The sequence below is a fragment of the Lathamus discolor genome, chromosome 3, assembly GCF_037157495.1.
Source record: "Lathamus discolor isolate bLatDis1 chromosome 3, bLatDis1.hap1, whole genome shotgun sequence".
Classification (NCBI taxonomy): Eukaryota; Metazoa; Chordata; class Aves; order Psittaciformes; family Psittacidae; genus Lathamus; species Lathamus discolor.
The window spans coordinates 141,787,446-141,799,937 of NC_088886.1; the positions used below are offsets into that span (position 1 = coordinate 141,787,446).

General features: G+C 41.3%; 1 protein-coding gene across 11 annotated transcripts in view; it reads right to left on the bottom strand.

Annotated features, from left to right (window-relative positions):
- The window catches only part of GPAM (glycerol-3-phosphate acyltransferase, mitochondrial), a 32,654-nt gene extending 20,372 nt beyond the window's left edge, over window positions 1-12,282 (bottom strand). The window contains exons 1-6 of one of the 11 annotated variants that reach the window (XM_065672254.1): window positions 12,183-12,282; window positions 10,180-10,286; window positions 8,064-8,186; window positions 5,083-5,156; window positions 2,065-2,178; window positions 369-518 (exon numbers count right to left, since the gene is read on the bottom strand). In XM_065672254.1, coding sequence (XP_065528326.1) covers window positions 369-518; window positions 2,065-2,178; window positions 5,083-5,156; window positions 8,064-8,186; window positions 10,180-10,224 — 506 coding nt within the window. In that variant the 5' untranslated portion in view covers window positions 10,225-10,286; window positions 12,183-12,282. Of the gene's footprint in view, window positions 1-368; window positions 519-2,064; window positions 2,179-5,082; window positions 5,157-8,063; window positions 8,187-10,156; window positions 10,287-11,619; window positions 11,746-11,813; window positions 11,899-12,094; window positions 12,113-12,182 lie in introns of those variants that run through there. The other 10 variants (XM_065672251.1, XM_065672256.1, XM_065672246.1 and 7 more) reach the window with 10 other exon arrangements.
- Between the last annotated feature and the right edge of the window lie 210 nt (window positions 12,283-12,492).

Consider the following 12,492-nt stretch of genomic DNA (forward strand, 5'->3'; position numbering starts at 1 on the left):
AAGATCTTTCAGAGTTTAAGATGCTGTGGCTAGCTGCTTTCACCCATATGAGCCTGAAACAAAGGACACTACTACCGGTCTAAGCACTAGCACCAAATCCAGCTTTCAGGAGAAAAAAAACACGCTTTTATTTAACCTTATCACAAGACTTATCCCTTGAAAAGCCAGATCATTTCTGCTGCATCAGAAAATGAAGACTAACTACTATTTCATTAGTTAACCATTAGAACAGGGATTTTTATGAATAATGTATTATTTTTTAGAACACTTATTATTTCTGAATACGTTATAAGCTCTGCTGGTATAACACAGAGCGAGCTGGGCCATCTTTCTACTCACTGACAATACTGATGAGCCATTTTTCTTACCTGATTAAAGCAGGCGACACATTTGCTACCATTTCTTGGAGAATTTTCCTGGCTTTCTTCTTGACTTTGTTAATAGCTTTAGGATCTGTTTGAACAAAACTACCTGGAGTACTTGGTTCAGAAGCTTCATCTACAATGGCCTTCTGGACTCTAACATTTAAAAGTAAAACATATGAGACAATCACGCAACAGAAGCGTTCAAGACACACACAACAGCTGGGTTGCTATGGGAGAGTGATATGTTATGAGCTACATATCACTCACTACAAGAGCACCTTGCAGGCATAAAAGAATCTGCACACTGAAATATCATGCACTCCAAATGCATCAAATCTAATTCAGAAGTTTTCTAAACTCTGACTAAATAGGTGGACAATTGGTGAATGCACTCATAGTTGACCATGTATGGTATGTACACTGTTCACAGGTACTGATACTAAATGATCGCTAATTTTCAGAAACTGTTAATCAAGTTAAAATACAGAAAGAATAGCTAAAATATCTGTTAATATTTTTTTTCTGTCACAGCAGTGGCACTTACCTTATTATCATAGAATCATAGAATAGTTAGGGTTGGAAAGGACCTCAAGATCATCTAGTTCCAACCCCCCTGCCATGGACAGGGACACCTCACACTAAACCATCCCACACAAGGCTTCATCCAACCTAGCCTTGAACACCACCAGGGATGGAGCACTCACAACCTCCCTGGGCAACCCATTCCAGTGTCTCACCACCCTAACAGGAAAGAATTTCCTCCTTATATCCAATCTAAACTTCCCCTGCTTAAGTTTTAACCCGTTACCCCTTGTCCTGTCACTACAGTAAATTATTAGACAGATTTATGCAGCTGCTGTTTTCCACCGCATAATTCCTTGAATTCCCACTTTTGAAAAGCATAACTGAATTTTATAAGGACTCTTTTCCCCATTCAGAACATATCTAACAGAGATTAAGTGGTTTAACACACCATAACTATAGCACAATGCAGTCTGCTTTGCTTTACAAAAGCAACACTATGATCTTCAGATGGGACTTGAGCATAAAAAATTCAGGAGAGTTAGGAATGTTAATGTAGGCAGTGTGTGCCCTCTGACAACAGTAGACTCAAGGAGTGGGCAGCTAAATTTCTTTGTGTCCAAGAAAAACTGATACCTTAATAGCTTATCAAAGGCTCAACATGCCATTTAAAATGCAGTATATGAAACAGAAAACAAGCTGCACAAAGTAGAGGGTGGGTTATTTCATTTTACAGCTTTTTTCCAGTTTTGCCTCATGCTCTTGCTGTACACTCAGGGTACTCTAAAATGCTGTTTTCCTATTACTTCTGAAACACTGACAACTTCTTATGACTGCAGTATGACTTTAGTGGTAATAATTTACATGAATTACATAAACATACATTACATAAACAAACATTTCAAGAGTTTGCACGTAGCAATTTATTTTTCCATGTACTGTCTGCTGTCCACCCACTGTGCGTCATTCATTTGGAGCATTTTAGCTCTTAATCTCCACTTTTACTATTCAAATGGAAACTGCAAGCTACAGACCTGAAAAGCTGTGCTGAAGATACTGTACCCTCTCATATTTTCACAGTTTGATTTTCAAAACCTGCCATTTCCAAATTCTTAAATCATATTACAAAGTACCAGTCATTCAAAAAAAGAGAAATGTTTATTTTGCATTATCTTACCTGCTGTTATTTAGCACATTTTCTGTCAGATTCTTGGCAAACATACCCTTATGAACATCCCTTTCTTGCACAAAAAGGACGTAACAAAAGCGTCTCGCAAGCCACCCTCTGTACCTACAAAAATATGAAGGATATTTGAATCTGACCCTCAAACCATTTCACCACAAAAAAAGAAAAAAAGAAAGAAAATACAAACACCTAAAACACAATTAAGAAGCAAAAGTAAGTAAAGATTTATGAAGGGCTGCCTAAAAGCTTCTGTATCTTCTGGTAAATATTATGTTAATTTTACAGATGATATAACTGATGCATAGCACAAAATATCTGACACAGCTGGGGTCTGCATTACTTCAGCTGAGGGTGATACTGGCACTAAAACATCCATAGTATCACAGGAAATTAGCTACAAACCAGCATATACATTTTGTCTATCCGCTGGAACAGACTCCCTAGCTCAGCAAGGACAAAAGAAGGGGTAGTGCCGATTCCCCTTTCGGTGACCTTCCAACAGGGACTGAAAATGCCCAGCTAAGAGGTTTGTCAACTTCTTCACAAAATACTGAGCTCTCCTGGGAAAGTTGCTCACGTACACACAGTGTAAACTCTCACAGACACTTCTGAAAGTATGTTTGCGTTAGCCACCAACACTAGAAACACTATTTTTGTAACCTTTTCTTCTTTTTGCAGTGGTTTTAAACTCCCGGTCATACGTGCCTCCTACGTGCTTTCTCCTCGCAAAGTTATAAAAGTAGTAGAACCACTAAACCAAAAAATCTCTCTACACATTCAAGTGTTTAACTAAGGCTACTTAGTTTATGCTGCCAGTCTCTTTCTTTTAACCCTGTTCTCTACTCTCTGGATCATATCAACAGTAATCACCTGAGAAAATGTTATTTTGAACAGTTTTACTAACATCACAGACAATGCATATGATACAGGAAGGGCTAAAATCCAGTCCCCAGCAGTGAATATTCATTACTATTTTCTCTCCTTACTACCCTTACTCACTAGGGCAGGACCAGACAAGCCCCAACTCATGCTGGTCACTCCCCAGACCAAACAGAGCTAGGACCCCCAAACAGCAGAGCTGATGCGGTAGGGAATAACTAACAGTTGGAAGAAGAAATTCAATTCTGGCCATTCTCTATTATGCAAAACCCTGTCCTGACGGCTGCTGTTGCAATGCTGATGCTCCAGCGAGTGCCTCAAACCAAACCATGGATAGCAGTGCTCAAGCTGGTTTCCATGCTGGAGTGCTGCCAAGATCTCACTCCTTGTTGTCACCCAAGTTGCTGATCTTGGCTGTTAAACCTCCCTACGACATTTCAGTAAATTTATGCATGGGTTAAAACCAGCTAGGAAAGATGAGAATGAATGTTTACACTGCAAAAGGGCAAACCACCTGAGTGAACAGGCCACTCGCGCTATAATTAACATGAGTGCACACGCACAAATCATCAGCAGTCTGACATGTAACTGTTATACAAATACTCAGACCATCTCAAAGGACAAAGAACTTTGCTATTCATGTTGCCAGGGAAGTAGACTGGTGACTCTGCTTTAATTGCTTTTCCATTTTCCCCTTCTCATCAGAGTTTGAGAGCCTTATTGATTTTTCTAAAAACCAAAGTTAAGGATGTTTTTTCTGATAAGAATTTTGGTAACTACAAACATATCACAATAGCATACAGCTACTGCAGGGATCTGTCAAGGTATAAAGGCTTCTACATTCATTTTACAGCTTAGCTACTACGTAGTACAATTAGAAAAATCTGTTTTCTAATAATTTAGCAATGATAGAAGACAAAAACCATGCAGAATAGACCCAGTCAAGATGTATTATAAAACTGACATATTCACACCTCAGAAAAAGGCTGTGTTAATGTCTCAATGCAGATACGGTACACTAGGAGTTAAAGAGAATCCCTCTTGCTTTCCAAGGACAAGAAACTGTGACTAAGTAACCCCATCGGACCTCAGAACTTCATTAAAACTGCCAATTTTCATACTATAATGACATCCTGAGCTAAAGGCATTTTATTTCAGAGTAATTCATTAACCCATATTTTGTTGCCTTTATATTCCTCATTTAAATAACTGACCATTCAAAACCATTCAAGCGTTAGACCTTTGAAACTAATTAAAAAAGGTTAATATTATACACTATTTCTCTTAATTTTCTGTATTCTAAACCACAAGTTCCACTCTTAAAAAGACATCATTAATTCAAATTGAAGAAAGAACAGCCTCTAACATTAGCTTCCTCCCTCTCAAGCACAGCACAATGCTGCTTTTCTTCCACTCAGACACTTTGGCTCATTTCTTTTGGGCTGCTGGCCTCTCTTTGTTTGCTCTGACTCTACAACAAACACTGCAGGATCTGCTTATGCTAATGATTACTGTAAAAACCTTAGCAAGCATTATTAACTTTCCACAGAACAGAATAGATTTTTATGTACTTTCAGTATCTTCATCCAAGAACACAAGACATATTTCCAATAGCACAAAGATACATCTTCATTTTTAGGTCATCTACACCATCCTTCAGCAGCTGCACTCTGCCACGGAGGCAAAGGAGAGACAGTCTCACAAGACATGTTCAGATTTAATTGTCATTAGTGATATCAGTCAATGCCTAAATTGTGAGCCAGATCTGCTCAGGAAATGAAAATGCAGCCTGAAGTAATTTTGAAGCATGGGAATAAAACAGCTTGTCTCAGCATTATGCTATGGATGCTGCGTTTGCACTAAGCAGAAAGGATTTAAACATGCTCTGGTTTTCTGTGAAACAGGTTTGACCCTTACATTCCTTGCCTATAACCCCAAAGGACTTTGCCCAGCTCCCAAATACACACAGCCAGATTCAACAAGTACATTACTTTCCTGAAGTCAGCATCAATTCCTGCATTTTAGGACAGCAATATACACTCACTGAGTCCATACTATCCTAGAGATTTCCCTGTCCTAAGATCAGAACACACTGAATTTTGAAAGCAAAAGACAGACTTGCTACATTACCTTGTATGTGTTTCATTGATATATATGACGTTACGCAGACCCAAAGAAGGAATACTAGCATTGAAGAAGTTATCCTGTAAAACCAGGGAGAAAAAAAGGTTAGTGGACTATTTCATTACGTAAGAATAGTTGTGTCTTTATATTCATCATAACATTTCGGATAATGCTAAGTTTTTCAACTCTAATATAAACAAATGCCAAAGCAGAGAAGTGCTGAACTTGCATATTAAGTACACACAAGCTGTTCTGAAATGAAAATTAAATTCAGAAAGTTGCTATTTTCAACGACTATTCAAAATTGCATTCAAAATTCATTCAAAATATTTCAAATATTTTCAATATATTATTCACAATATTTTCAAAGCATTCTCTAGGCTTTACTGAATACAGAAATGGTTGTTTTGATTGCATTCTTCAAGCCAGAATATTTTATCATGTTCTGATGTAATATAAACCAGGACTCGTCATAATACAGAACCCATCTTTGAGAAAGAACTTCATTAAGCCACATTCAGCATTAGTATAATCACAACCCTTTTGATGCTATGTCTGTGACATCCAGTTTGCCAGCAGATCAGGCATCACACAACAGCAACCAAGGGTCAGGATATCCATCCATGGTTAAGTGGCAAATCTCCACACTCCTGCTCTGCCTGAAGAACAAACTCAACCCAGGCTTCTACATCCCTGGTACAGACACTACATGCCAGGCTATCAACTGTTCTGGGATGAGTTTAGGAGCAGTTCCACTCTGGATAAACAAGTATTTCCTGGCAGGAAGACCTAAATTTTAATCTTCCATATTCCAAGTACCTTGACCGAGTGGCTAACTTCTTTCTGCTCAAATAATATTTAATTATAAAACTGGTACCATGCCAACAGTGAATTACAGCTAAAATCACTGGACTGTGTATGTCAAGGAAGACAAAAACAGGGCAGTGAAGGACATAGTCACCAGCTACAGCAGAGCTGCAGAACAGCCTCATGACCAATTCTGCAATGGGAGTCAGGGAAGAGTCTCATTTATTTGTATTTTTTTTTTTTTAGGACATGCCATTTGCCATAACTTCAAGGTAATACTCATTTCCTTTATTATTCACTGGTAATATTTTGTGGATTTTGAAGCTTATGAGATATTCTGTCAAAAAGAAGTGAAATTACTTTTTCTTGGTCTCACATGAAGTCAGCAACAAAGTTAATTACCACCCAATGCCCAAGTCCAGACCAGTGCTCTATTAGGCTACAATCTTGCTAGTAACTCTAATCCTCTAGCTGTAACTTCACACTTCAGCTTTTCATTATTTAACTCCTTCCTGACCTGTGTCAAGCAGAGAATGTGGTTCTGGGAGACCAAGTGAGCTGACAAAGCATCTCCATGCTGCTGTGAGGAAGAAGCCCAGCTCCCAACATCCCAGCATCCCAACACTTTCCCTCACCTCTTACATTATACCACCTCTAGCATTCATCACACCCCTTAACGAGCCAGCTTCATTCAGGCAAGGTAGAAAACTAAGACAGCCAGACTAAATGAATAAATAAAGCAGGCAGTTTTCTGCTTGGATAGTGAACTTGATCAGCCCCCAGGACAGCAGGAAAGAAAACAAGGAGGAGAAGCTAGACTTCCCACTCCCAGCATCAGTGAGCTGTTAGTTTGGCCAACATGCTTAGGTAAATTTGTCTCACTCACCCACCCCTTTTCCTTAAGAAAATTAACTAAACAGGCAGCTCAAAAGAAAAAGTAGTGAAATATCTGGAGGCTAATGAAAGGATCTGGTTTGTTACTGTCTGCTGCATTGTGGCATAACGCAATAAAGGGCTTAACCAGGTCACGCCCCTTTCTTAAGTGGGATCTCAGGGTAGCTAATTAGTTTCTTACTAAATGCACAAAATGCAGAACAAGATTTTTAAAGCACGATTCCCAAATTGAGAGAAATGGCCTAATTACTAATAGATTGATTACTAAATGTATAAAGCCTTAAGTTGAGGATTCTTACACATCTTTTTGCAAGTCAAAATACTCAAGTGTCTGTTAGAAGTAGCCTCAGTTTATCTAACTGCTTGCCTTGTTGCCTTTATCAAACCTAGCCTTCACAGCACATCTGGATTTCCAACCCACATTTGTATCTCATTGCTGTAATTTTCTGTTCTGGCATAGGAATAGAGCGAAGTAACAAGTTTTCCTTGGTCAAAGAAACAAAGGAAATTTTCACTCTATTCCAGCCCAAACAATCATGGAGCTCAGTGCAGGTACAACTGAGTGCAATTTAAAGCCCGGGGAGTACCCGTAAGTCAAGTTACATGATGAACTGATTGCAAACTGCATTATGTCACTTATCAGCATTCTGCATCTTCAGCTTATGGAAAGCTGACCACTGCAGTTCAATAAAGTTCACATTTTAAATCAGGTTGTGCAACCTCTCTGGAGCCACCATCTTGACACTGTTCCCAGCAGACAAACATCCCCACTGTTGTAACTGGTGCTCCTTGTTTACAGGCTGGGCAGAGAAGCCGGGAATCAGCTAGGTGTAGAAAACCAACCCGTCTTCTCAAGTACAGAACTGATGTCTTCAAATTTGAAGGGAAGCACGTTGCTTACTTTCAAAACTGTATTTATTCTGATAATAGTGAATTAAGTGTCCTGAAAGTAAATCTTAATACCTTCATATGCACCAAATTTCCATTGTTAAATCTAGCAGAGCAGATAATTTTTTCCTATACAATTTCCTAGTGCTGAATCTGGAGAGCTGGAGAGTTTTGTGCAAGGAGTAAGTCTGCACTGAAAAGCAGGAGACAAAGCATCACGAGTCTGCATCACCCATTAATTCTGTGACAAAGAAATATAACCACAAAGGTGAAAACCTATAGTCCTTTATGAAGCAAAAACATTGTGACCTTCATTCTGAAATTAAGAAAACTATGGAAACTTCATCATGCTGCAGTTACACATTGTCAAACATAATATCATTCCATAATCTTCTTACCCGGCTCTGGGGAGTACATACGTAGCAACATCGTCCCACAAAAGGCCTTTTTCTGCCCAATAGAGTCTCTTTCCATTTTAAAGTAGCAGATCGGAAGAGAGTGGGCCTAGAGTTACACTCTCCCTGCAGAACAAAAGAGTGCTGTGTAAATAGCCAGAAATACATGTTTTACTGAGTATGTGTAAGCTTGGAGTGAGAAACAATAAATTACTCCCCAATTACATAAAACTAAGACAAACTCTTCCAAGATTTTTCTAAAATAAATTATACTATCTCCAGATGATGTAATTTTACAAAATAAAAGCAAAATCAGTATTGCACTTTTGTACTTAAGCACTGCAGTATTTGCTGACACACAAAAGTTTAAAATAAATAACAACCCTAATAAGAAACTGCAAGGAAATTGGCAGCTGAGAAAAGTGGAAAAAGTTGGCAGTAAGCAACACTTTCGATAACATAACGCTGATTATAATATGAGCAATATATGTTAAACTTTACTGGATATCACCCTGTGGAACTGCAGGAAGGTTGGATGTATGCAAAACATTAACTCCACTGACTCTGCAGGCTATTTTTCAAGCAGTTCCATGCAAAGTGATATGAAAGAGGAACTACTGTGCCTTTTCCAATGTTACACTGTCTTTCTAAAGATTACAGAACAAAAAAATCCAAAGTAACTGCATTCACAGAACACATTCTCTATACGGAGACATAAAGAAAATAGACTTGACTACAATTTTTACAAAGACATTAACTGTTCCCATAGAAGGCTACTGAATTATTGCTTGCCTGAGAACGGGCATTGGATTGTCATTTTCTAAACCATCTATTCTTAAGTTTTTAATATAAGGAAAATTACCGAAAAAAACCAAATCAAAATGTTATTTAAAATAGCACACTTAAGTGGAAGAAAAGCAGGGTAGAACCAATACCTTAAGCCAGCATAAGGGCTGGAAAGCACAAATACAGATCATCACATACTCAGTTAGAAAGCCAGCCCAGTCAGAAACAACCAAAAAGTCAAAAGCAACACTGAGGATGCCTAAAAACCAAAATGTGCATGTATCATATTTGGCCAGTATGAACTGGCTAATATTACAAGGCTAAGTTTTCCATCTGAAATAAAGAAGCATAAAGATGCTAAGCCTAACCCAATTCCTTCTCTATTACCTCTTGTAATGCTAACTCCAAAGTTAATCAACTTTCCAATATTGTCTTCCTTCTACTTGCCCCCAAGCCCTGACTGAACTCATCACAAGTGTCTTACAAAACCTCCTTTCTACCTCTTGTGTCTCGCCTGCCTTTATCGCACTCTCTCATGGATCCCTTGGTTAGCGCAACTTGCTGTCCAATGTAACTTGCATCTAGCTAGACAGAAAATCCAGCTGCCAGGACTTCTGTCCTTTCCCTCAACTCTGACCATGTGTCCAACTCTTCTGTATCAAGTTCAAACTCCCCCTCTCCAGAACATCTCTAATGCTTCCAGACCTCTGCTTCTTAACCAACCAGGACCAGCACAGTCCCCATGGGCTCTTTCTGCTCCACCCAGCCATCTCCGCTCACTGACCCCTTTGCCTCCCTTCAAATCCCAAGACTCATTCCACAGAGGACAAACTTTTAATTGGCTCCTTATTTATAGCTACCAAATTTTCTTTGCCTCTCGTACTGCACAAAAAGCTCCAGCTACAATGGCTACACAACCATGCATCTTTAGTTTCACACTCTTCTTTACGTGTGCATTTCAAACTACATGCTTCAGAACAGCAACAAGCTTTCTGTTTTATCTCAGTCTACTCCACAATGGGATTCTGCACATTTACTGCTATATAAAATGATTAGTAATATCACACCATAAGACTGTAAGACTATTAAAAGAGTTTGATGAGGTTTTTCTTTTCTAGCAACATTGTTCTGTAGCACTGCACTCAACTTGGGCTCCTCCTTACATTTCAAGTTAAATTAAAACCAAAGTGTCTCATGCATGAGAGAGGTGATGCCTCAACTTCATTCTTCATGACAATAAAAAAGTCCACCTCTGACTCTAAGAAAAAATAAGATAAACACTGCCAGTAATATTCGTAATTTTCACTTACCCATTCTTCACTGGAATGCTTACATTTACTGATACTGCATTCTGCTGAGGTGGATAAATAGGAAACATCTATTGTTCCAAGGGACAAAGCAGTTTCATCCATGACACAGGAGCTGAACTGAAGATCAGAGCTGCAAAATAATAACATACATACATATGTATACACAAACATACACATGTACAATTTCAGTGATGGGTATCTAGCAACAGATTAGCAACCTGAAGTTTTTGCACCCTTCAGTAGAAGTTAGGTTCTGAAGAAGTTTCACTGCAGGCAGAAATCAGCGTGATTTTAATATGATTAAAAAAACTCAGCACCTTCAATTTCCATAAACACTGCACACCAAACAACTATTACAAGTTCTTCTCTCCCTGCTCTTCTTCCTATTCATTACAGCTTAGTGCTGTCCCTCTGCACTTTTCCACTGTTCCTCACCGCCTGTTTTAAACCATTCTGCCACAACGCTACACATTTCAGACACTTTCCAAAGTTTACTATTCTCTTGCACCATGACCTCCCTCTTTCATCATCTGCTTCTCAAGGACACCCATTATCTACACAAGAAATTTCATTAAGGCTCTCTCCCAGTCCTATCGCACAGTATATTTTATGTACCTGATCCAGCTGTAGTCAAACCAGTTTGCAAACCGCTGGGAAAAAGGAGTGCTGTGTACAAAAGCACAGCCCTCAATCCAAACGTGCCGCGGACACAGGTGTCATGACAGGCTTGTGGGATTAAAAAGCAGTAGCAAAGTCTAAACTTGCACAACTAAAGAGGAAGTTTTATAGTTCACGTAATAAGCACAGCAAAATAATTCTCCCTTTTAGAAAATAAAAAGTAGGCCAAACACACCAAAACAACTTGTTGTATGGTTGATCTGCAGAAGACTGCAAATCAAACTGCTTCAAGCAGGAATCCCAGCATTTCCATCTAGAGAAACTGCGAAATGGCAATACAGCCTTCTTCCATCTGCCACCGCAAAGAAACTTACAGCACAGCCAAGCTATGAGCCACCAGGAGCGAGACTGCTCCCACCCTGCACATGAATATTCTCAAGAGCAAGGCCTAAAACTTCAGTGCAACACTTTGCCTTTCTCACCACCCTCCCCGAGCAGGCACAAACCCCTCCTGCGATTCACCCCCCCCCCCCGGTTCGGAGCTCCCCATACAAACTGGATCTATCGCATTCGTACGCATAGTTATCTTTGCACAGCCCAAGTACGTAAATCATCTTTTTTTCTTTGCTGGCTCTTACACTCAATTTGCCCAATACTTTATTACTGCTCGAGCAAACCAAGATCTACACCACCCAATAAATACATAAAAGAAAGCTCACAATGAAAACGAAATGTGTCCTTCTTGTGCTCAAGGTGACCTTGGCTGCACGGGCAATACACAAGGGATGAACTTCGAAACCCACGCCATTAAAAGCCTGCTTAACCAAGAGCAGCCCCATACCCACCTCAAGCAAAATCCTCCCTCCCAAGCCCCCGCTCACACAGCCGCCTCGCCGCGGCACGCCATCCTGCGGGCCGGCAACCGCGCTCCGCGGCCGCACACGCTCACGAGAGCTGATATACAGAAGAATACGGCGGGTGCGGAGCTGCCAAAGGACCGGCCCCGTAAGCTCCCGACCGCGGCTCCCCGCACACTCACCAGCCGCCCGGCCTCCCCCCAACCTCGGCTCCACGCTCCGCCGGCGGCTGCTCGCCGCAGCCCGCCCCGGCCCGCCCCGCGGCTGCCCTCCGCCCCGCCCCGCTGCCGGGGGCGGCACCTCCGCACCCGGTTCCGGCTCCCGCTCCAGCGGCGGCGGCCGCCGCCGGCGCAAGGGCCGCTTGCCCCCGGCGTGTCCGCCGAGCCGCGCGGCGGCGCCGGGCCTGACGCGACTTCCTGAGCGCCCGTCGCCATCGTGCGGCCCCCGCTGCGAGCCGCCGTACCCCTCGGTGACGGGAGTGACCGGCCGCGGCCCGCAGGGGTGCATGAGCAGCGTTCGGCCGCCGTCCCGCTGCCAGAGCGCCTCCTCACCCGCTCCTCCTGGCGACAGACACTGCTCTGTCCTCAAATCAGGGCTGCCAACAGGGGAAAAAACGCTGGGAAATGGATGTAAAATCGTGTTTCTGCGGGCTCGTAGCGGCTCTGGGCTGCAACTGCTGTTGAAATGAGAACAGTTGCAGAAGGTTGGGAACAGGCATCGATCTGCCCCCCTGGCCTTGCAGCGCTGCCAGTTTGCCTTTTACTGAGTGCAAGAGTAAATGTTGATTGAGATTGCTGCATATAAACAAACACGGGCCGAGAGGGGGGTTTGGCTTTGGCAGACTTGGGCTATTTAAAGATA